Source organism: Papio anubis, chromosome 1, assembly GCF_008728515.1.
Source record: "Papio anubis isolate 15944 chromosome 1, Panubis1.0, whole genome shotgun sequence".
Classification (NCBI taxonomy): domain Eukaryota; kingdom Metazoa; phylum Chordata; class Mammalia; order Primates; family Cercopithecidae; genus Papio; species Papio anubis.
The window spans coordinates 76,419,509-76,445,419 of NC_044976.1; the positions used below are offsets into that span (position 1 = coordinate 76,419,509).

Consider the following 25,911-nt stretch of genomic DNA (forward strand, 5'->3'; position numbering starts at 1 on the left):
ACTCTACCCTCCTTTAGGCTTAAGGTACCAGATTCTTAAGGGTTCAGAGTCTACTACATCAGTCCTTATTATAAGGGCCTTCCTTAAGTCAAACTTTTCTCAAATGTCTTCACTTTTCCAAAAAAGAATTACTCCTTTCTACTTTGAAACCCTGCTTGTTCTCTTAAGGGTCTCTTATAAAAAATCCCTCTATTCTAGCTTTAAAAATACCCATCTTTAGATTGCTGCCATTCCTTATAACTCTCTGAAATCTTATCAAGATTTTCTCTACTTGGGAGGCTGAGGCAGAAGAATTGCTTGAACCTCAGAGGTGGATGCTGCAGTGAGCCGAGATTGTGCCACTGCACTCCAGCCTGGGCGACAGGCAGAGGTTCCATGTCAAAAAAAAAAAAAAATTATCTTAGTTTGGTGTTATCCTGGGGAATTTAGAATTGTTTTAAAATATAAACCTAATTTTGGAAAACTTAACCTACATCTGTTTTCAACTAATCTATTTTGCTCATAAAATTAACAGGTGAGGCTGGGTGTGGTGGCTCACGCCTGTAATCCCAACACTTTGGCAGGCTGAGGCAGGTGGATCACCTGAAGTCAGGAGTTTGAGACCAGCCTGGCCAACATGATGAAACCCTGTATCTACTAAAAATACAAAAAAATTAGCCAGACGTGGTAGCGGGCGCCTGTAAGCCCAGCTACTTGGGAGGCTGAGGCAGGAGAATTGCTTGAACCTGGGAGGCGGAGATTGCAGTGAGCTGAGATCATGCCACTGCACTCCAGCCTAGGCGAGAGTGAGACTCCCTCTCAAATAAATAAATAAAATTAACAGGTGATTATTGTGGTACTACAGAAAAACGATAGAAAAGGTGGGGTAAGGAGGTTCTTTAGTCATGCAGTATTATTATTTAATTATTTCTATGCCATGTTTTCCTACAGAGGATTTAAGACAGTATAGCATAGTATCTCTAGCTGGCAGGGAAATGGTGAAAAAAAAAAAATTAAAGACAATAAAGACAATTTCTTCCCTTAACAATGAAAATTAGAATTTCTTCCCTTAACAATAAAAATCAGAATTCAACCCACCCACTCATTTTGAGTAAAACATAAAAAAGTAAAACATAAAAGACTAAACAGTAAATGTATTAAGGGCCATATTACAAATAATCAATAAGGTAAAATAAAGCACAGAAGTCAAACTCATTCCTCAGTAATTAGCTAAATCCATTAACAAGCCTTTATTTTTACCTACTTAATAACTTAATAACTAGGGACCATATCTAGGGAACATTACCCATTGAGAAAATAGAAGTTGAAGATTTTTAACCCAAACATGTGATCAGGTCTCACTGTGATGCCAAGGCTGGCCTCAATCCCCTGTGTTCAAGGGATCCTTCTACCTTAGCCTCTCTAGCAGCTGGGACTACAAGTGTGTGCTACTGCATGTGGCTCATGCTCAAGTCTTTTAAAATGGTGACGCTATTTCACTGAAGTTAAGTTGATTACAGGTCCTGACCACAATGTTGTCAGGACATGATTATTTTTTTTTGAGACGGAGTCTCGCTGTGTCCCCCAGGCTGGAGTGCAATGGCGCGATCTCTGCTCACTGCAAGCTCCGCCTCCCGGGATCCCGCCATTCTCCTGCCTCAGCCTCCTGAGTAGCTGGGACTACAGGCGCCTGCCATCGCGCCCCGTTAATTTTTTTGTATTTTTAGTAGAGACGGGGTTTCACCGTGTTAGCCAGGATGGTCTCGATCTCCTGACCTTGTGATCCGCCCGCCTCGGCCTCCCAAAGTGCTGGGATTACAGGCTTGAGCCACCGCGCCCGACAGGACATGATTATTAATAGCATCCCTATTCATTCTAAAAAGGATCCCAGTTCAGAAAATATATTATGTAACCAACCTTAATCAGAGTATGCTGTTTTTAAGTTAAAAGTTTCTTTTTGCGGAATTTTAGCTACTGTAGATCTGCCTAAGCTACGTCACAAAAACATATATTAATCTGTTATAGTCTCAGAAATAGATGGAATATGACTCTCCTAGGAAGCCATTCTATGAGGAAAAACAATTTTTTTCTTTCTTTAAAAAGAAACCAGTTGTGCAGAACATCTTTATCATCAAGTATATATAATTTTACACCTAGAAGATTAAAATCATCACCCTTCTGGAAATTTTTCTTTCTGCAGAGAATGAGAAACATTCTTTGGCAAAGAAAACATTGAAATTTACACTGAGAATCCCAAGTAGACCGATCTCTTATGACAAAACTACCACCTATAGATTCTTTTTCTGCTAGTGAAGGATAACCAAGCTTACCAATTTAGTTTTCGTTTGTGACATCTAGCTGTGGTATGTAATAATTTTTAAAGAGCAAAAGCAGTTGAAACATAGTGATTTGTCCAGAAGTATAGTACCAGGTTCCAAACGGTCCCTAAAGAGACAAATTTGGGAGACAAGCTTGGGACTCAGACCCTCTTGGAAGCCAGATTCTGGTTCCATCACTTAGTTACTTTCCCTCACTACAGATTACTTCTTACCTGCTTATCTTGCAGCAAAAATAATGGTATCACACACAATCCATTTTCACCTGACACATTAAAATTTAACCTTATGTCATTCAGACTTATATATATAACTGTCATTGTCAAAAGTATAGTAATGTTAATACTGTATGTGCCAGTGAGGAAATTTCTAGTTTCAATAAATAACTGGTTGACAAATGCAATTAGAAAGAAAAATATTTCCTTGCTATATAACCACAAATTTAAAAACTGTAATTTGCAACTGTCTTGGTATGTTTACGAGTCCAGTGATTTTATTCAATTATTCTCTTCCTGAAGAGAATAACTTGTGTTTCAATTTAATTATGTATTTTCAAGAAATGTATAAAACATACCCATTTTCTTGTAGTACTCTTCCCAAGCCTTGGTATAATCAACCTGTCCAGCTGGGGCTGGATTCTGCTGATCTCCTTGATTAAGCAAAACAAAACAAAACAAAACAGAAAAACAGAATTAAAGTTTTTAAAAGGCAATTTTAGCTGTTTCCTTGGGTGCAGGAGCTGGCAGGGGCCTGCAATGTGACAGTGAGGGGTAGGAGGAAGGTACTATGTGGTGGTGGCATCCCTACTGGTGCCAAAGATAGAAGGTACTGGGGGTACAGAGGTGGTGGACAGAAAAGAAAACCAACCTGTTTGGAAGACTGGTTATGTCGAACATATAAGTAAATGTATGTAAAATAAGGAGATACACTGAGGATACCAGGTTTCTCACCATTTGTAAACAAGTACAGAAAAGGAAAAGGCTTGAAAACCCCAAAATGCTGAAATGAATGTCGTAATATGAACATAGTTTTAAAAAATATATACACATATCAATGTTTATGTGTTTTTTGGCATGTGTATGTAGGTATGCATGTATGTAAATATATTTCCTAGTTCTGTCTGCTGAAAGAAGTTAGAAGCAATTACACCTCAGTAGCAACAAGCATAGTCAAGTCTTGTTTCTAACTACCATACTCTACTAAAAGGAATCAGAGCTCCTTGAAGAAATAGCTGACTTAAGGGTTGGAGCCCATAAAACACAAAATAACAATCTCACTGTGCCAGACAGTATGGAAGTGCTTAAAATAACGACAGATATTTCAAAAGGATATAGGCACCACCCTGAATATACTCCCTGACTGGCCAAATCTAGGATAATCTGATTATCAAAATTATAAAAATCTTCAAAAAATATAACCCATTGCAAAAATCAGAAATCCATAATGATATAAAGAGCTTAATATATTAATGTTGACTTACTGATTTGGAGGGCTGTATGATGGTTATATATTTTTGAAGAAGTACCCAACAGGACATTGTGTCTATAGTTTAGTCTTAAATGATTTCTTTCAGAACTAATTATACTGGATATAATTAGTTTCCTTCAGAACTAATTATAATGGATATTTAAAATAAATACACACTCATACACTTGTATGATATAGACGGTATTAGAGTAAACAAGGGATAAAACATTAACAGCTGGGTTATATGGGTGGCTCCTGGTATTCTTATAACTTTTATGAAAGTTTGAAACTATTTCCAGGTAACAATTTAAAAAAGGAAAAGTCTGCTTAAATTATAATTAAATAATGTCAGAAATTTTAGGTATTATACAGTGATGTACTTCATATATAATTCCAAGCACAAGTTTTGACTTTCACATATAAGTTCTTTAGTTACCTTGTCCATTAGTTTGAGTTGTAGTTGGTGCACCTGCAGGGGCTGCTGGTGGTGGCTGTGCTTGCTGTTGATAATAGTGAGCATAATAAGCAGCCCAAGCTGCTGAATTTGGATCCGTTCCTGCCTTAGCTAGAATAAATGAAAGTTCAAGGTTTGCATGTTGAAGTCTGTAATTCTCACACGAGCGCGCGCGCGCACACACACACACACACCCAGCTCTCTGGCAAATATACAGCTCCCAAAATTAACTAGAACATTAAAAAAAAGTACATGAAAACTTTTATATTTTCTATTATTTTTGTTGTTACCATCAGCTTTTATTAAAGAAAACCAAGGCTCAGAGACCAAGTGACTTTCCCAGGTTAAAAACTACTGAGTTGCATAACTGGGATATGAATAAAGGTCTTTTGGCTCCAAATCCAATGCTCTGTCTCAAACCATCCTGTGCCCTTGTTTTTTTCTAAATTGGTTTCGCCTCAAGCACAAACAGCTCTATCTGGAAGATGACTTAAGAAAAACATTTCTAGGGGCTAACCTGCATAAGAAAGAAACAATTATTTTAGAACAATGAACTTTGTCCTTATTTTCAATGAAGAGAAAATATAAAAATCTTAAAAAAAGATTAGCCACATTTCATCCTATTTCACATTGAATGTTATAAACTTGATATCATCCTACTTGAAATTCTTCATTCTCTAGAATCTTCAGGATGGTCAAAGCTTAAGTACAGCCTATCATTCAAAATCTTTAACAGTCTGAATCCCCTGGCTTATCCTTTCCATTTCAGCCTCACCTCTCCCTTCGTTTGTATCTCTTTAACATCCAAGCTCCAGCCACAACACAGTGCTTGTACTTTTCAGAAATCACTATGCCCATGTCTCAGCTTTTAGCTATGTTATGTTTCCTCTACACTTGACTGACCCTCACTCATCTCCCACATCAACTGAAGTGCAAACAGTTTGAGACCTCTCAATCTTCTAGAAACCACAAAAAAACTTGATTCTGTCCTTTATACTAGGAATATCATACAATTAAAACTTTTAAATTTTCTATTATGCTTTCATTCTGAACAGTAGCAATTCTCAGCTGCTTAAAAAAGGTTAGTCAAGTTTGAGAAAAAGGAGTGAGAATTTCTAGAAAAAGAAAACTACAAGGTAATATAATTGTAAGGTGTTATTAGGACACCTTCCAAGCTTTTCTCAATTGCCCAATGTACTGCTTTTGTATCCTGGATGTTTACATATCTCAATAGTGTCATTATCTGTATTTATTATTATTTTTTGAGATGAAGTGTCTCACTCTGTTGCCCAGGCTGGAATGCAGTGGAGCAATTCTCAAGCAATTCTCCTGTCTTAGCCTCCCAAGTAGCTGGCATTACAGGCACCTGCCACCACACCCAGCTAATTTTTGTATTTTTAGTAGAGACAGGTTTTCACCATGTTGGCTAGGCTGGTCTCCAACTCCTGACCTCAAGTGAACCACCCGCCTCAGCCTCCCAAAGTACTAGGATTACAGGTGTTAGCCATGGCGCCCGGCTATTATCTGTATATTAATCAAGAAATCTAGGTATTTCACTTTACACTATGCCTGGACAGAGAATTTGAGATAAAACAGACTTTAGGAAGTGTTATTTCTACACCCAAACGTGTAAACCATACTGAAGTACCAGTCTCACAAATAACTAGTATGTACTAAGAATTTACTAAATATTCACTCAACCCAAGATTCATTCATTGATCAATTTATAGATAAGAAAACAGGCTTAGAGGAGTTCAAAAACTTGCCTGACATCTCACCATTAGTAAACTGTAGGACTAGGACTGATGTAGGTCTATTTGACTCTGAAGTCTAAATTCTTGACCACTACATAAATCCATAACAGACCACTCTTTTTTTAAAGAAATATTTTAGTTCATACATTAAAACGTTACGTCATTCTAAGTCTAATATAAGCAATATCCACCCCAGAGACCCAGTAACCCTTTGATAAATCTGAGTGGGGCTAACCAGCTGGTTTTAAATGGGTTACTTCTTGCCCAAAGGCCATGCTGCAACCACATTCACTGACCAGCTTTTATAGTAGTGACTTCACTACTACTCCAAGTGGGAAACTCAACATGTGATACAAAGACCACTTCCACTTCTTATTCCCATCATTTTTTCTCAATCATGCTAACCACCCAGTAGTGCTCAAAAATACAATCCTGGCAGATCCAAGTTACCCAGTATGAATCTGTCTCTTAACCTACTCAAACTCTTCAATCTCATTACTTAATTATACCATCCCAATTAGCCAACAAGAGGAAAAGCAAAGCCCTTTCATTCTCCAAAAATTCGTGTTTACAGTATTATATTCTGTACCCTGTGAGCCCTTCTATCAGTGTTGGTATGCTGGGAGTGCATTCTTTTGCTATAGAACACAACCCCAACTTTGCATACCTATATCCTAGCACAACTCAAGTCATTCCTTGAATTAATGGAAGTTGTGATTATTTGGTAACTATCATGCTGTGTTCCAAACAGCACACTTCCTATGAAATTAGCCAAGCAATTTCATTTACATAAATTACTTCAAGTTTTTTTGGGATAAATATATTATGTGTAGAAAGTAATCCATAATTGAGTATATTTTCCTTGAAACTACTCTGGTGAAAGAGGCCTAAAAGGTAGGTAGCAGGTGAAAAAAAAGAATCATAAATAAATGTTAACTGGTTTCAAAGAATGACTCTTTGACCAAGATGGAAAGCAAACTACAGGGTATGGAAAGACGCCAGAATAGTACAGGATATAATATATACATATCGAAAATCCAGATCTGAATATAGAAAATATTAAATGTATTTGGGTTTTAGCATGCAGTTATTAAATACAGGCCTGATTTTTACTCACATGAAGTTGTCATTATGAGGAGTACTAGAACCGGTATCTTATTTGACAATCTGGGAGTTTAATGCCCAAATACTTAACACTCTGTAAGACTGTTTTATATATACATATATATATATTTTTAAGAGATGGGGTCCCATTCTGTTGCCCAGGGGAGTGCAGTGGTGCGCCCACAGCTCAATACAATCTAGAACTTCTAGCCTCAAGCAATCCCCCCACCCCCCCTCAGCCTTCTGAGCAGCTAGAAATACAGACACATACCACCCTGGCTGGCTAATTTAAAACAAATTTTTTTAGAGATGGGTCTTGCCATGTTGCCTAGGCTGGTCTCAAGCCTCAGCCTCGACTTCTGAACAGGTGGGATTACAGACGTGAGCCTCAGTGCCCGGCCCCATCCCTAATTTTCTAAATAAGTAAAAACTATTTTTTCATAGATAATGTCACAGTTAACACACTACATATTTGATAGCACTGGTATCTAAAACCTATGACACTGTGCTCTTTCCTGCAGCTTTTAGCTTTTATCATTCTGCTATATCGACTCATAAGAAAGCCAAATGCAAGCTGAAAGGAATTCCATAAAAGCAGAGATCATATTCATGTCAGTTCTATATACACTGGGGTAGAAGCAGTGCCTAACGCTGTTGAAAGAGTAGAGTGAGTGAAGGTGAGGCATACAAATGTAGAATCAACACTAGAAAATTTAATAATGTAACACGAGTGAAAAACAATACAGCTAACACACAAATGATAAGCATCTTTTTACCTGGATCAGGAGGAGCCTGCTGCTGCCAGTGTGGATATGCATTTCCCCATCCCTGGGGAGCGTATGGGGCTGGAGGACCACTGAGAAGAAAATTCAGTATAAAAATGTAGTCCAAAAACCAGAATCTTTGGGGAAAGCCCAGAACTAAACTCAATACTTACTGAGGAGCTGGGCCTGGTGGTCCAGGATTATAAGGTGCAGGGTTGTATGGTCCCATTGGAGTTCCAGGCCCTGGAGGCCCAGGAGGTCCATGGGGGCCTGGGACGCCATGGGGCCCATGGGGTACAGGAGGCCCTAAAGGATTTACTGGGCCCTACAAAAAAAAAAGGAAGACATAGAAAAATCAGAAAAAACACAGTAATGGTTAACCAACTCTATGGACAAATAATCTTCCATTTCTACCCTCTTATAGTCACAAACAACAAATTTTAGGTTTTCCTTCCTTTCCTCATTCATTTTGCAAAAACTATTTTATCTGCCATAATAATGAGACATGTGAAATTTACTAAAATCAATAGCGGTAGCAATTAAATGCAATTTAAATTAAATTAAAATTAGCAATTAAATTTTCTTTAGCTTGTCTGCGACAGCAGTAGATCCCTTTCCTTTTATAATTCTTTCTTTTACTATCTTTTTTCATCTTAATCACAGAAATCAGGTCTTTATCTTCAGCTCTTCTCTCTACATCTACTTGCCTAACATAAGACAACCATCTTGACAATATATTCCCAAACTGCTTGGGTCCTATATCATCAATTGTCTTCTGAACACTTCATTGATAATGTTAACAGCTAGTTGGTTCACTATTAAACCAAACTCCACCTCACAACCTATTTCTGTCACTGAAACCCCATTCAGATCAATAATTTATATCCTTTTTGGCCTTTCATGTATCATAATTCTAAACAGCACAAACATTCCCTTTTTAAGTCCTTCAATAAATTAGGATATTTTATATCCTTATCATGCATGCATGCCACATCATAATTAATAATGCTTAACTGATTTCTGTTTTGTTAAGCAAACAAAGACATTACACTTAACTGTCCTAAAATGCTCCGAGTAGTTAACACAACCAGGCGACATGCTGGACAAAATGGTAACACTATATTTTGTTGTAAATTTCTCACTGAAAAATAGGGAAACTAAACTTCATGACCTTTAAAGTTCTTTTTATTAACTTGTCTCTTTAAGTCTCCAATTGCTGTCATCTCTCACTTATTATCCATTATCTATTCTTTCCAAATAGTAAAAAAAATACTGAAAAAGTAGCAACGTTTTTTAGGGCTATGTGCCAGGCATTCTTTTAAGTGACACACACGTGAACGTTCATTTAATCCCTACAACTCTATGAAATAGATACAATTATCCTCATTTTATAGGAGGAAACCAAGGCACAGAAAAGCCTGAGCAACTTCTCCAAGGTCACAGACCCAGTAAATGATTCAGAGAAAAGAGTCCGTGCTCTTAATCACCACACCAAATTGCTTCTCTAAAACAATCTATCTTGTTTTACCATGAATCCAACAGAAATCCTGATCCATGCATGTGAGGCTAATACTGTAAAATCAAAAACCAAGATGTGCTATTCATTTTTTTTGCTATGGCATCAACCTCCTATCATTACTCCACAAACATCTTCATTTTTTGAACAATTAAACTATCCATACAACAGAACTTACAATGTTTGTGTACATTTTATAAGATGTTCCTTAAGCATCTTTAGTACATCTATTTTTGTCTTCCCAAGTACACAGAAACAGCGTCAACCTTGTTTTGCATGCACTCCATTCGCAGCATGGCAAACACCAAAACTAATTTTTCCTAGGAAATTCTGATTAATAATTTAAGATGCTCCCTGCACACTTTGTGTTAAAAACTCCAGTAAGACACCATCTGCCTCATTTACAAAAAAGCAGTCAAAGCTTTTTATACTTTTTGTTCTAACAGAAAACTTTTCTGGAGAAAAAAAACCAAACATCTGTGTAAAATCAGATGCTGGGCCCTATCCCAGACATTTTTGAGTCAGGTCTGTCTCTGTATATTATGTGTAGGAGTTGGAAGCACCCAAATAGTCTACATTTTAAAATCCCCAGATGATTTGTGAGCCAGTCCAAAAGCTAGGATTTACGAATTTCTACTGCAGAGCGGAAGATGCATCTGATTTATCTTGTTTGCCTTGCTGGGGTTCAGTATAGTAAAATCCTAATAAATAATGAATTCCCATTAACTATGTCCTTCAAGTATGTTCCACAATCCTACAATAACACTAATATGATGCCTGCACCCTCCTATCTATCCACACTCAAACGTAAGGTTGTTCTCAAAACCTGTAACTGCACATTTAATTAGGTTATTTTCATTGCTGGAAAATCTTCACATTGTATCTATTATAGGTATCATGAAATCTATAAATACAGACTAGTAATTATATGTTTTCCTTTGATGTATTCGAATAAACGTCTTAATTTAACTACAATCTAAGGGTCTACACTATAAAAGTTTAAAGTATACTCACACCAATCTTTTCTTCTATGAGTTGCCGAGCATAATCTATCTGTTGTGGAGTGCCACGAATTGTAAATAACTTCATATTAGGATCTGCATTTGGTGGAGGATTTCTCTGAAGCTCTATTCTTGCACCAGACTGTTGGCTTATGCTTTTTATGGTTTCACCTCCTAAAATAAAAGACAGTAATTTCTCTAAAGGTTTCAACGGTATAATAGAAGCTATTTAGAAGAAAATGGTCACAATTAAATGGGCCATTAAAAACATGGTTTGGCTAAATAGTATTCCCAATGACAGCATTGTATTAAGATTTTTCATTTAATATTCTTTTTGAGATTTGGAGTCTTGTTTGTCAGCTTAGGTTGGAGTGCAGTGGCTGGTCTGGGCTCTCACTGTAAGCTCTGCCTCCTGGTTCCCCGCCATTCTGCCTCTAGCCTCCTAAGTAGCTGGGACGGCAGGCGCTCACACATCAGCCTCGCTAGTTCTTTTGTACTTTTAGCAGAGACGGGTTTCACTGTGTAGCCAGGATGGTCTCGATCTCCTGACCTCGTGATCCGCCTGCCTCGGCCTCCCAAAGTGCTGGGATTACAGGCGTGAGCCACCGCGCCCGGCTTTCATTTAATATTCTACACTTTAAATCAAATTTTAGGAAGCATTTCATGCTTCTCTTAAAATACATTTACATTTACTTAGTATGTTTAAACTTAACCTTAATGTGATTATAATAAAATATTTGAATAAACTGCTTTTAAAAGCAGTGTAAATATAAACTAATACACTTATAAACATTCAAATTTTTAAAATATGAGTCGGGAAAAACCAAAATGCACAAACAAAAACACTCAAACAACTTTTTGGGTCAAAAGACCTTTCTTATGCTAATAATTATCTTAGTTCACTTTCTCTAGAAGCTAGTAAGATTAAAATCCTGCTCTTTTTATAAATATACATTAGATCCTTCATTTATGTTTTACTTGTTACGTATTAACATAAGAATGCTTTTCTACTAAAACACAGCCAGAGAAAAAGCATTGCCACTTGTTTAAAACAGCAACAGAAATAGTGTCCAGAAAAATGAATAATGTGTTAAACATTAAGAGTTTAAAATACATTGCCTTTTCCTATTATTAATCCAGTTTTCCCAGTTGGCACAATAAAATTAAATTCCTGTAGTCCACCAGGTGGTCCCATGTTCCAGTTGCCTTGACCTCTACCTCTTCCTCGACCACCAGGTCCAGGTCCACCAGGATTACCAGCCTATAGAGAGGAATAGACAAGAAGGAAAAAAATCAGCACACAAATACTTTTTTTCATGATAAAATTATTATGTCTATTTTTCCCAGCTCTCAAATACCTGAACCATAAATGTAGAGATGAACTGGCCCAAATAATCATAAGTAATAACATTTTTTAAAATTCAAGAGTAAATAAGGTAGCACTTAAGGTAGTAGTTCTTCCTGCTCCAAGACCTTTACCTTAAAACAATTTAAACTTTCTCCATTAATAAAGCATCATCAAGCAGACTCTGATATAGAGGAAACTTCAGATTTCATGAAGGAAAATACTTCTCCATAAAAACAAAAAATGAAAATGTTAACTTTCTATCAAACCTGAACACTTCGAAGAAGGTCTGTAATAATTTCTGCAGCATGTTGACATCGGTCTGGAGGTCCTGTTATTTGTGCTATCCTCTCAGGTGTTGTCCCATCATCTTCAAAACAAAGAAACAAAATTAATTAAACAATAAATGGGTGTGGCACCCAAGATGACCGAATAGGAACAGCTCCAGCCTCCAGCTCCCAGCATGAGCGACACAGAAGAAGGGTGATTTCTGCATTTTCAACTGAGGTACCAAGTTCATCTCACTGGGGTATGTCGGACAGTTGATGCTGGTCCGCGGGTGCAGCCCGACCAGCGAGAGCTGAAGCAGGGCGAGGTATCGCCTCATCTGGGAAGCGAAAGGGGGAAGGGAATTCCTTTTCCTAGCCAAGGGAAATTGAGACACACAACACCTGGAAAATCGGGTAACTCCCACCCTAATACTGCGCTTTACCAAGGGTCTTAGCAAACGGTACACCAGGAGATTATATCCCAGGGATCAAACTTCCCAGAGCTAGAGGAGAAACTACGTAACCAGCGCAAAGAAACTAAAAACTTTGAAAAAAGAATGGATGAATGGATAACTAGAATAATCAACGCAGAGAAGACCTTAAAAGAACTGATAAGAGATGAAAACCATGACACGAGAACTACGTGACAAATGCATAAGCTTCAGTAACCGACTCGATTAACTGGAAGAAAGATTATCAGGGATTGAAGATGAAATGAATGAAATGAAGTGAGAAGAGAAATGTAGAGAAAAAAGAGTGAAAAGAAATGAAGAAAAGCCCAAGAAATATGGTAATATGAAAGACCAAATCTACATCTGTTGACTGGTGTGCCTGGAAAGTGACGGGGAAATGCAAACTAACTTGGAAAACACTCTGCATATACGTCCATATAGTCCTCCCCAACCCAGTAAAGGCAGCCAACCAAATCCAGGAAATACAGAGAACGCCACAAAGATACTCCCCAAGAAGAGCAACTCCAAGACACATAATTGTCAGATTCACTCAAAGTTGAAATGAAGGAAAGTCACAGGTGCTGTAGAGAAAGGTCAAACCTACAAAGGGAAGCTCCATCAGACTAACAGCCGGATCTCTAGGCAGAAACTCTGCTGCCCGAAGAGGGGCTAATATTTAACATTTTAAAGAAAAGAATTTTCAACTCCAGAATTTTGCTATCCAGCCAAACTAAGTTTCATAAGTGATGGAGAAATAAAATCTTATAGATAAGCAAATGCTTAGACGAAGTCACCACTCAGATCTCCCTACAAAAGATCCTGAAGGAAGTACCTAAACATGGAAAGGAACAACTGGTACCAGCTATTGCAAAATATGCTAAACAAAGACCATTGAGGCCAGGAAGAACCGCATCAACTAACGAGCAAAATAACTAGCTAATATCATAATGACAGGACTGCCCGCCACACAACAATAACCCTTTAAATGTAAATGACCAACGTCCAACACCAAAATATGACCGGCAAACCGACAAACATCGACCCATCACCGCCTGGCTGCATCCGTGGAGATCCATCCCAATAAGCAGGATATGAATATAGCTCCTCAAAATGTGGGATGGAGGAAGATCTACCAAGCAAATGAAAACGGAAAAGCAGGGTTGTAACTTAGTTCCTGATAAAACAGACTTTGAACCATCAAAGATCGAAAGAGAGCATTTTGGCTCACATGATAATCAGAAGGGATCAATTCATCAGAAAGTCAACCATCCCAAACATACAACCAACACCGACAACCAAGATCCATAAAGCAAGTCCTTAGAGGACAACAAAAGAGACTCAGACCCTACAATAACAATAACAGGAGACTTTAACACCCCCGGCCGTCAATATTAGACAGATCAACTGCATAAAGCACAAGGATATCCAGGAAATGAACTCAACTCTGCACCAAGGGACCTAATAGACATCTACAGAACTTCAATTCCCAAATCAACAGAATATACATTCTCCTTCTCAGCACCACATTGCACTTATTCCAAAATTGACCACATAGTTAGAAGCAAAGCACTCCCTCAGCAAATGTAAAAGAACAGAAAGATAATTGAACTATCTCTCTAGAGCAGTGTACTAAACTAGAACTTGTGGACTAAGAACTCAATCAAACCGTACTAACTACATGGAAACTGAACAACCTGTTCTGAATGACTACTGGGTACAACAAAATGAAGGGCAGAAATAAAGATGTTCTTTGAAACCAATGAGAACAAGATACAATATACTAGAATTTGGGAGACACATCTAAAGCCAAAAGTGCAGAGGAAACCTATAAAAGCACCAAATGCCCACAAGAAAGCTGCAGGAAAGATCTAAAACCTACACCCTAACATCACAATTAAAAGAACTAGAGAAGCAAGAGCAAACACATTCAAAAGCTGGCAGAAGGCAACAAATAACTAAGATCGAGGAGCAGAACCGAAGGAGATAGAGACACAAAACTCCCAAAATATCAATGAACCAGGAGCTGGTTTCTTGGAAAAGAATGAATTGATATATCGCTAGCAAGACTAATAAAGAAGAAAAGAGGGAAGAATCAAATAGACGAATAAAAATGATAAAGGGGATATCACCACCGTAACCCCACAGAAAATACAAACTACCATCAGAGAATACTATAAATGCCCCATGGCAACAAACTGGGAAAATCTAGAAGAAATGGATAATTTCCTGACACTCTTACACTCTCCTAAGATTCAAACCAGGAAAAAAGTTGAATCCCTGAATAGATCAATAGCAGGCTCTGGAAATTGAGGCAATATTTAATAGCCTACCAACCAAAAAAAAGTCCAAGACCAGACAGATTCACAGCCTAATTCTACCAGAGGCACAAGGAGTGAGCTGGTACCATTCCTCTGAAACTATTCCAACCAATAGAAAAGAGAGAATCCTCCCTAACTCATCTCCCATGAGCACAGCAATCATCCTTGGATACCTCAAAGCCCGGCAGAGACACAATAAAAAGGGAATCTCCTTAGACCAATAACCCCGATGAACATCGATGCAAAAATCCCTCACAAATACTGGCAAACCTAACTAGCGTAATCGTAAAAGCTTTTATCCACTATGATCATGGGCTTCATCCTTGATGCAAGGCTGGTCTAACATATGCAACCAATGAACGTAATCCAGCATATAAACAGAGAACCAAAGACAAAAACCATGATTATCTCAACAGACTAAGAAAAGGCGTTTGATAAATTCAGCAGCCCTTTAATGCTAAAATCAATAAATTGGTATTGATGGAATGTATCTCAAAATAGTAAGAGCTTTATTTATGATAAACCTAAGCCAATATCATAATTGAATGGGGCAAATCTGGAAGTATTCTTTGAAATCTGGTATTAAGATAGGATGCTCTTCATCATCTTATTCACTATAGGTTGGAAGTTCTATTAGGCAATCAGGCAAGAGAAAGAAATCAAGGTATTCAGTTAGAAAGAAGAAGTTAAATTATCCCTTTGTTTGTGGTAGATGATATCGATTGGCGGTTAGAAATTTATCGTTTCTTGTTCGCAACTCTTTGCCGATAAGCAACTTCCAGCAAAGTCCTCAGGACACAAAATCAATGTGCAAAATCACGCTAATTTTATACACCAGTAACAGATAAATACAGCTGGAATCATGAATTAACTCAACGCCAATAGCTCAAAGAGAATAAAATACCTAGGAACTTGGGGATAAACTCACGGGATGCAGCCGACCTTCCGGCTTATTAAACCAAACCGACTAAAAGGAAACAGCAGTGACAGGAAACAAAATGGAACAACACACCAGCCTATGGATAGAAGAATCACACAGGGAAATGGCCATACTGGCACTTATAGATTCAATGCCATCCCCATTAAGCTACCAATGACTTTCTTCACAGAATTGGAAAAAACTGCTTTAAAGTTCATATTGGAATCCAAAAAAGACCTGCATTACCAAGACAATCCTAAGCCAAAGAATGTTGAGGTATCGCGCTACTGACTTCAAACTATAATACAAGGCCACAGTAACAAAACAGCATGGTACTGGTATCAAAACAGAGAGATACAGACCAATGGAACAGAACAGAGCCCTCAGAAATAATACCACACATCTACAGCCATCTGATCTTCGACAAACCCATAGAAATGGGAAAATGACTCTATTTAATAAATGGTGTTGAAAATTCATTAGCCATATGGTATCGAAACCGGATCCCTCCTCACCCCTTCACACCCAAAACCATCCAAGATTGATTTCAGGGAGACTTAAAATTGCTAAGACCTTAAAACCACAAAAAAAAAAAACCAGCTTAGGAAGAAAACTCTAGGTAATAATTATTCTAGGATATTGGTGGCATGGGCAAGGGACTCTTCATGGGGTCTAAAAATTGACTAAAAGAATCGTAAGTAACAAAAGCCAAAATTGATAAATGGTATCTAACTAAACTAAAGAGTTTCTGCACAGCAAAAGAAACTACCCATCAGGAGGAACAGGCAACCCATGAATGGGGAGAAAATCTGCAATCCAATTAACTACAAAGGGCCATTATCTGGAACCTACAAAGAACTCGAAACAAACTGACGAAAAAAAGCAAACAACCTAATCAAAAAGCGGGCAAAGGATACGAAATTTATTACCTCTCAAAAGCAGCTATTCGCTACAGTCAACAGACACATGAAAAATGCTCATCATCACTGCCATCAGAGAAATGCAAATCAAAAATCACAATGAGATACTATATCTCTTTACCAGTTAGAATGGTAATCATTGTGCAAAAAGTCAGGAACAATACAGGTGCTGGAGAGGATGTGAGAAATAGGAATACTTTTATACTGTTGTGGATCAAACTAGTTCAATCCATTGTGGAAAACAGCAGCGATTCCTCAAGTGATCTAGAACTAGACATACCATTTGACCCAGCCATCCCACCTTCCATGGTATATACCAAAGGATTATAAATCATGCTGCTATAAAGATACATGCATACGTAGCTGTTTATTAAGCAGCACTATTCACAATAGCAAAGACTTTGAATCAACCTAAATGTCCATCATGACAGACTATTATGAAAATGTGGCATATATAATTCTATGGAATACTATGCTATAAAAGGATGAGTTCGTGGTCTCAGGACATGGATGCAGCTGGAAACCATCATTCCCAGCAAACTATCGAAGAACAGAAAACCAAACACTACATGTTCACCATAGGTGGACACTGAACAATGAGTCACGCTCGACACAGAGCTAAGAACATCACACACCTCAGCCTATTGTGAGGAGGGGACAGTGGAGAGGAATAGCATTAGGAGATATATTTAATGTAAATGACGAGTTAATGGGTGCAGCACACCAACATGGCACATGTATACATATGTGACAAACCTGCACGTTGTGCACATGTACCCTAGAACTTAAATTAAAAAAAAATAACAATAATAAATGTATGTCAAAACTCATTGCTGCCAACACTTACAAGATTATTATATGCACTCACCTGGCTTAAACTGAATTCGAACACCAGCATCATTTTGTATTTTTTTTATCATCTCTCCGTTTCTTCCTATTACAATGCCAACAGCAAATCTTGGAATGGGGACCTTATGTAAAAAAGATTAAGTATTAAGAAAACTAGCTTCTCAGGGTTTAAAGTAAAAAAAAGTATTTAAAAAAAAGCACCATTTCCTGAAAATCTGCCTCAAATCATAATAGTACATATAATTTTGTATTTATAGCAAATAGGGTGACAAGATATAAAATACTTAATTCTGTATTCTAAAGTATAAAGGTGAAATAAAAGGATAACAATGTTAGAGCTATTTAACACAAAACAGAAAACACTACTATATTTATGAATCAGCATACAACCATTTCTGAATGGGTATTTTTACTTACATCTATCCCTTCATTTCCTCCTATTCTTGACCCATACTCATTCCGAACTTCTCTGAAACCACCTTGATCACGAATTAACTCTAACACCATTTCCTTGGCTTGCTAAAGTAGAAAAAGTTAGCTAATTTAGAAAGCACGTCTCAAAACATTTTAATTATTCATGCATATTTTGCCCAACCCCATTCAACCCAAACTCTTTCTTTATAAAGTATAAAGTTAAGTTTACTTGAACTTTATATGGGTCTCCTGTAATCCTAAGAGGTTTGTCAGCACCAGTGTTTTGCGGCCCGTCTTGAATCATAACCATTTTAACTCCCGCCCGTTCCTGTTATAATCATAGAAATAATACATATTAACAAAAGGGAGCGGACAAAAATGGGCATCAAAGCAGACCAAAAGTAGCCATTTCACGAACATAACAATACCTGAAGCTGTTTAATAGTTTCTCCCCCCTTTCCAATGACTAATCCTGCCTTGCTAGCAGGAATCATGATTTCTTGAACTGCATTTCCCGGTCCATCGCCATGATGGAAGCCAGGAGCTGGTCTTCCTTTTTCAACAATCTGGTCCAGTAACCGTTTTGCTGACCTGTTAACAAATTAATATTTAAATAGTAAGTTGTAGCATACCCAAGTTTATTCAAATAGAGAAATACAAAACAATGTAACCAAGTACTCCTCCTACCCCAATTCAGGATTAGGTGCCTTAATGCTAACTTTAACAATGTTTTTACTTTTAACTGAAAGAAAATGCCATCAAGGGTCAAAGATTGAGAGATTAGGCAATAAATTTTTTAGATATACAATTTTTATTTTTAAGAATAGTCCAAAATTTCCAAGAACTCTAATGCTAAAGTTATCTCAGAATTAAACTGATTCTTCCAAGAACTAAATGATTTATTTACATTTTTAAACTATCATTTTGCTTACTCATATGCTACAATTATTCATTCAACAAATACTTAAATATCAACCATGTGCAAGTGCTATTTTAGGTAATGGGGTGGTAACACTCAAAGAGACAGGGTTCCTGCTGGAGTGGCTTCGTTTCATTAAAATAAGTAAAAATAACATGTCAAATGAATAACGTATTATTTGGAAAGTGCTGTAAAGAAAATCAGGCTGGGGGCAGCGGCTCACGCCTATAATCCCAGGACTTGGGGAGGCCGAGGCGGGTGGATAACGAGGTCAAGAGATTGACACCATCCTGGCCAACATGGTGAAACCCTGTCTCTACTAAAAATATACAAAAATTAGCTGGGTGTGGTGGCATGCACCTGCAGTCCCAGCTACTTGGGAGGCTGAGGCAGGAGAATCCTTTGAACTCGGGAGGCGGAGGTTGCAGTGAGCCAAGATTGTGCCCCGGCACTCCAGCCTGGCAACAGAGTGAGACTTCATCTCAAAAAATAGAAAAGAAAAAATCTAGTAAAGAGGGGGAACTAATAACGCAGAAGAAAGTACAACTGCAGGCTGAACCTTCAATAGGAAGAAAGGGCTGGCTTTAGGCACATGAACACAAAGGAAAGCAATTACCTGAGTACTATGTGAACAGAGAAAAAAAATGAAGGCTGGTAGGTTTAGCAGTAGGGGAAAAGAAAAGCTTCTTATCATTCGTTTCCATTTTCTCCGTAAATAAGCTTAAGAAGGAGAGAGGTGGGGTTAGATGCTGAAGATTTGGAGATGGGGAAATATAGTATTAAAGAGCCTTGGAGAGGAATGGAAAAGTGAATGGAACTAGGGAAATGCAGGCAACACAACAGTCCACTTGAGCTTAAAGTCTGTGAGTTTTAGGTGTCACCAGTCAACATTACTGCGCATTCTCCTCCAGGCTACACTTCGCTTTGCAAGTAGAGACTGGAGCAGATATGAAGTTGTTTTAACCATTTTCTGTGTTTAATGATAAACCCTAATTGAGAAAGGCATGAGGCATAAACTTCAAAGGAGTCAGAGGACTTGGGAGGGAAGGAGGCAACGAAAGAGTAGTGTAAAATAAAGCAGTAACAAAGTGCAGAGAGAAAATTCAAAGAGTTCTCCTGTTGTTACTTTAAGTCAATTTTTAAGATTTTCAAACTTACTGGACAGATTCAGGTGTTCCAGTTAACATACAGGACCTTTCTGGAAGGCCACCACTGTCTACAATTTAAAACAAAAATAGAACTTCAGGTCAAAAGATTAAAGGCAGCATTATTAGTACTAGAAACCTAAAAGAAAAAAAAAAAGCTACTTTTCTAGTCACTCTGAAAATACCAAGAGAATGTAACATTACCAGGAGCTATCTGTATTTTGCATCCAGATTCCTGTTGTATGCGTGAGATCTGTTCACCTCCTCTGCCAATTACTAGTTAGAAAAAAAAAAGTTTTTTTGGTTGAAAGATTCTAAAGTATGTTTTGATCATGTTTTCAAAACTTTAAAAATCAAGTTACTTACTAAATCCAACCATTCCATCTGGAACTTTGTATTCTTCTGTCATTACAGATCTGCTAAAAAGTAACAGAAAGTACCATTTTTCCTTCAGTGAAAGATACTTTGTTTACAAATAAAAGATAATCTATTAATAAAAATGGAAGTCTAATGTCTCCCAATGGCTTAAACTAAGGTTCTATTCTCAGACTCATGTCAAAAAATATGGTCTTATTACTTGAGTAGTTAAATTAAGAATTTTAAGATGATACATCAAGTGAAGAAGGGATGATCAATGGAACAGTCTGAAGGCATGAACTGTAAAGGAGTTGGAGTGGAGTTTAGAGAATGTCATCTTAACAGTTACTCTAATTCACCCCTGTTCTTCTAAACTGTGGCTAATTCCCTCTCTCTCTCCAAATCACAAATTTTTCTCACTCAAAAGAAAAATCATCACTTTATGGTACCTTCCCAAGGGGAGTGATATGAACTAGGTACACCAAAAAATACAGACACATATTCAATATATACCAATGTGGTTGTATTTTTACATGCAGCTCAACCAAAACTTGCAGAGTACTTTTTGAAAAGTTTGTGACTATACCTTTGCTGCTGATGCATCGGTGGTAACTGTGTTCCAAAAGCTATCAAAAAATTAAATAAAAATAAAACGAAAATTCAAAATTTAAAGTTACTTATGTATTTAACAACAAAATCACATCAAACATTCAAAAATCTTTCCCTAATGCACAGACAACACCTTGAAGAGAGTCAAATTTTATACAGAATATTTATATTGGCACTGACAGGGGTAAGAGAGCCAATGAAAGGGAAGACATTATATTAGCAATGGCACAGAACAATATAATTTCCTTTTTCAAGTTGTACAAGCATAGATCAAGAATTGGAGTTGTTAAATATGTAAAATAATTCGGCAACCAATCCTTACATATACCTGGCCACAATTAATGGGACAGATTGTAAAATAGGAGAAAAAGGTACATATTTACAAAGAAATTCAGGCTAGCTGATCCAAAATACTCATAAACCAACTAACTTCAAAGATACCCGATAATATGAACAAAATCTTAATATAGCTTTTGACCCAGTTTAAAAGGAATACTTACAGTCATTTTGAGGAGCAACTTTCTTAGCATCTGGTTGATCTGCAAAATTAAGTGTCTTTTAATTTTTTTCCAATTAAGTACAAAGCTTCTCCCCTCCCAAACAAGAATAAAGATAAACATTTATTGAAATATCTGAAGGTATGGTTTATCATTTGAACCAAAACTGCCAAAATTCAACACAAACTCAGTAATCTAAAAAAGAAACTATACTTCATTCTCTTCACATTCAAAAGATGCACAGACATTAAAATAGTTATCTGATTCTCAACAAATCACTGACCTTAATGTATGTTATGCACATTAGAATGATACAAGACAAAGTACTTTAGGTCCATTACTAGCAAAATATCACATGCTAAAGGCTAATGATGCTTCCACCTCAGGAACTGAAGACTGGGGGGAAAAAAGCGTATCAAACTACAAAAATCTGACATATTAAAAGTTGAGTATATCGGACAGTGACACAAAGCTATGCCCCAAAAAATTAAAAAAAAAAAAAGCCCCACAACATTACAAGGCAATCTCAACTTAAACTGTTCTATTATTTATAAACAAACATTTCACTGAATAAAACTTTAGCAAAAAAACAAAAAACAAAAAACAAAAAAACTCAAGGCAACTACATGACTACCTTCATCTAAATCCATTACACAGATGAATACAATGCATACCTTGGAACAGACAACCTATAGCTCAAAGTACTACATTCTCCTCCCCCCTTCAAACTTAAATGATTAACCATCAGAATGTTGTGCAGCAAAAATTCAGACACATAATCCAAGAAATATTTGTGTCCATTTAAGAATCCACTGGTTTATTTCACGTTTACATACTGAACACAGGTAATAAATAAAAATTCCTGCCTTTAAAAGGAGAGGGCATTCCCTCCCAGTGTGTTGTACTGCTCGGACTTGTCCAAGAGCCATCTACACATAAAATAAAAAGAATACATTACATACAACATCTGAAGCATCATTAGCTCATTTTTTTTTTATATTAAAAACCTCACTATAAATATGAAAGACACTTAAATAAAGGAAACCAAGTTCTCCTGGTCAAAAGCTACAAATACATTCTATAGCCTCAGTGAGAATCCTTCCTTTAAAAAAAAGGGTAAAAAGAAAATGTATCAAAACTCATACATCAAACCTAAAACAAAAAATACATGCAGACTTCTAAGTTCAGAAGCTTCAATGATTATGATTTTTAAAACTACAAAGCACTGTGAACCCACTGTTTTAATCTATAGGTTTACAGCTAAACGTGAAACACAAAAGTACTAAAAGCAAAGAACATTAAAAAAAACGGTATAACCTGCAACACACTAGAGTAGCAAACAATACGAATTTCGACCTTTAAAGTGTAATTGCAAATAGAAAAATGACGAAAACACAGCATATTAAAATCCATTCATGTATGAGTAAAACCAGTGAAGTGTCTTCTAAGCAATTTATATTTTTGTTTTTTTAATATTATTAACAAGACGTCTGTGCAAACTTTCAATCTGGCACAATCCTAAAAGAGGGAAAATAAACTGTTTTCTAGTAAGACAAAACTTTCTGGTTGACTGAAATTTTACTTACCTTCTCTAGGTCTCTTCCCCCCCTCTTTAGGCCAATATACACCTTACAGTTTTAACAACCTTATAATAAAAGTAATGTCTCAATAGAATAACAAAAAAATACTGAGAACCACTTCAACTAAACACTCTGAAAAACAATTTAAAATACGTATGAGTATAACTTACCTCCATCTTCTAAAGGTCTTTTTTGTCCCCCATAACCATAGTCATTTGAATTCAGTGATGTCCCAGCATCACCTCCAATTTTTGCTGCAATCTAAAAAAAAAAAAAAAAGAAAAATATCATCACAAACTACTATACTATTCATTACTAAACTCCCATTTACTTCTAATACATGTATATATGAAATATTTAGTATCACATAAGAAAATTTACTTGAAAAATTAAAATTATAGTTTAATTTGTTGCTAAAATTAATACTTCAGGCAGTTAACATAATAATCATGAGTTTATTAAGCTTCTGATACATCCCTATAAGAAGCAACAAAGAAGTAATCAACTAGGAATCCGTAAGACAGACCAAACAGATATAAAGAAAATCTGGATCCTATCTGGCTCTCTCTCATGACACTTCAAAAGATGTGTGTAAACAGAGAATGTGAACACTTTGTGGGACCCAAAGGCTATGCTATCTAGTAAGGTAGCCACTAGCCCATATGTGGTTACTGAGTACTCAAAATGTGACTAGTCTGAAATGACACTTGCTCTAAGTGTAAAATTACTCACTGAATATTGAAAACCTGGAATAGAAATCATCTTAATTTTTTATATTAAGCACATGCAAAAGGGGTAATATTTTGGATATGCTGGGTTAAACAAAACGTGGCTTACATTGTACTTCTACTGGACAATGTTGTTCTAAGGATATATGCAGGAGCCCCAGGAGCTCAAGTCTTAAAAAACCTCAGCTGCGAAACCATAATTCTCTTAGAATATTTTTAACTTTCAGAGTAGGGCAAATAATTTCTTGCACCTGACTGAACAAATTTAAGAAATACCCAGCTTTGCTGGCATGGTGGCTCATGCCTGTAATCTTAGTACTTTGGGAGGTGGAGGTGGGTAGACTGCTTGAGCTCAGGAGTTCGAGAGCAGCCTGGGCAACATGATGAAGCTCTATCTCTACTATATACAAAAATTAGCCAGGTATTGTGGTGCACGCCCATAGTCCCAGCTACTCGAGAGGCTGAGGCAAGAGAATCACTTGAACCCAGGAGCTGGAGGTTGCAGTGCACTGATATCATGCCATTGCACTGTAGCTTGGGTGACAGAGCAAGACTGTAAAAAAAAAAAAAAAAAGAAAGAAAAACAACAACAACAACCTGGCTTCAAGTCACAAGTAGGGCACAATCAGTAGATATTTATTGAATTTTTCTGTAAAAAGAGAACTGAAGTAGTTCCCATTTCCATGGGGAACCATGGAGTGGTTCTGTCACATTGATGAGTGGTCAGCAATAGGCCAAGCTCCACACTGCAATGCTGTACATTCATTATTGAAGATGTGTGATGGGCTCATGAGAATTTATTACATAATTCTTTCAATTTTGAGTATATTTGAAAACTTCCATGAAAAAATATTAAAGAAAACCTAACTTTTGGTGACTGGGATTCCCCAAAGAGATCCCAATATGGATAACTGCTTCAAGTTTTGATTATCATCAGACAACTGGAGAGGGTAAATTTATAGTTAAGTGCTTAAGTCATAAATTCAACATGGATTGCTTAAGTCTAATTACGTATCAGTTCCCATATACCAACTGTATTTCCTAGGACTCCTAGATTTCCCTTTTCCTCATCTAAAAATGCAAACACCCACCACAAAGAATATTAGGATCAAGAACTAGATTGCTCGATTAAAAAAAGGTACACTCTCAGGTGGACACAGTGGCTCACGCCTGTAATCCCAGCATTTTGGGAGGCCAAGGCAGGCAGATCACCTGAGGTCAAGAGTTCGAGACCAGCCTGACCAACATGGAGAAACTCAGTCTCTACTAAAAACACGCAAAAAATGGCTGAGCATGGTGACACATGCCTCGCAGCTACTCAGGAGGCTCAGGTGGGAGAACTGTTTGAACCCAGGAAGTGGAGGTTGCAGCTAGCCGAGATCATGCCACTGCACTCCAGCCTCGGCAACGGCATGAGACACTGTCTCAAAAAAAAAAAAAAAAAAAAAAAAGAAAACTCTAGCTTTGGTCAATCTAACCTTCTTTAACCATCTTTCACTTTACCAATTACAAACCTGTTTTTGTTTCTGGGTGTCTAATTTAAATCTTATTTTCCTAATAATGCCTGAAAATACTGCTTTTCCACCCTTAGGTCTTAAAGCACTTAGCATTTGAATTGTTCCTCAGGAAAGTAAATACACTGCTGGGCACTGACAGACACTAATAGTAGAGGGAAAGTATTTCAGGCCAGAGAAAATGGTGCTACCAAGAATAGGAAACGGTTTAGCCTATGAACACCTTCTGCAGTTAGCTTTTATAAATACTCTTTGAGTTTGCAAAGTAGCACTCCTTGAACTCCAAGAAACTTCTATACAGAGAAAAGACATTTATACAACCTTACCCACTGAATAGTTCAAAAACTAACCAAATGAAAATGAAAGTTGAGGCTGGGCGCTGTTGCTCATGCCTGTAATCCCAGCACTTTGGGAGGCTGAGGTGGGTGGATCACCTGACGTCTGGAGTTCGAGACCAGCCTGACCAACATGGTGAAACCCCCATCTCCACTAAAAATACAAAAAAAAAAAAAAACGTAGCTGGGCACGGTGTCACATGCCCGTTAATTCCAGCTACTCTGGAGGCTGAGGCAGGAGAATCACTTGAAGGCGGAGGTCGCAGTGAGCCGAGATCCCACCACTACACTCCAGCCTGGGTGACAGAGCGAGAGTCCGTCTCAAAAAAGAAAAAAAAAAAAAAAAAAAGAAAATGAAAGTTGACA

The 25,911-nt window shown here is 37.2% G+C and overlaps 1 protein-coding gene across 17 annotated transcripts in view; it reads right to left on the bottom strand.

The window, feature by feature from the left end:
* FUBP1 (far upstream element binding protein 1) overlaps positions 1-25,911 on the bottom strand; it is a 39,674-nt gene that overhangs the window by 7,669 nt on the left and 6,094 nt on the right. For 13 of the 17 annotated variants that reach the window (XR_649647.3, XR_002524263.2, XR_002524264.2 and 10 more), the window contains exons 2-19: positions 23,139-23,229; positions 22,255-22,317; positions 21,392-21,430; positions 20,869-20,908; positions 20,292-20,344; positions 20,130-20,201; positions 19,939-19,996; positions 18,290-18,452; positions 18,091-18,189; positions 17,865-17,966; positions 17,467-17,569; positions 11,990-12,090; positions 11,495-11,636; positions 10,389-10,549; positions 8,032-8,183; positions 7,871-7,950; positions 4,219-4,347; positions 2,890-2,964 (exon numbers count right to left, since the gene is read on the bottom strand). Coding sequence is in view for 9 of the 17 variants with exons in the window: in XM_031650188.1 (XP_031506048.1) it covers positions 2,890-2,964; positions 4,219-4,347; positions 7,871-7,950; positions 8,032-8,183; positions 10,389-10,549; positions 11,495-11,636; positions 11,990-12,090; positions 17,467-17,569; positions 17,865-17,966; positions 18,091-18,189; positions 18,290-18,452; positions 19,939-19,996; positions 20,130-20,201; positions 20,292-20,344; positions 20,869-20,908; positions 21,392-21,430; positions 22,255-22,317; positions 23,139-23,229 (1,723 nt within the window). In the remaining 8 variants the exon portion in view is untranslated. The remainder of the gene's footprint in view (positions 1-2,889; positions 2,965-4,218; positions 4,348-7,870; positions 7,951-8,031; positions 8,184-10,388; positions 10,550-11,494; positions 11,637-11,989; positions 12,091-17,466; positions 17,570-17,864; positions 17,967-18,090; positions 18,190-18,289; positions 18,453-19,938; positions 19,997-20,129; positions 20,202-20,291; positions 20,345-20,868; positions 20,909-21,391; positions 21,431-22,254; positions 22,318-23,138; positions 23,230-25,911) is intronic. The other 4 variants (XM_031650204.1, XM_021943235.2, XM_021943226.2 and 1 more) reach the window with 3 other exon arrangements.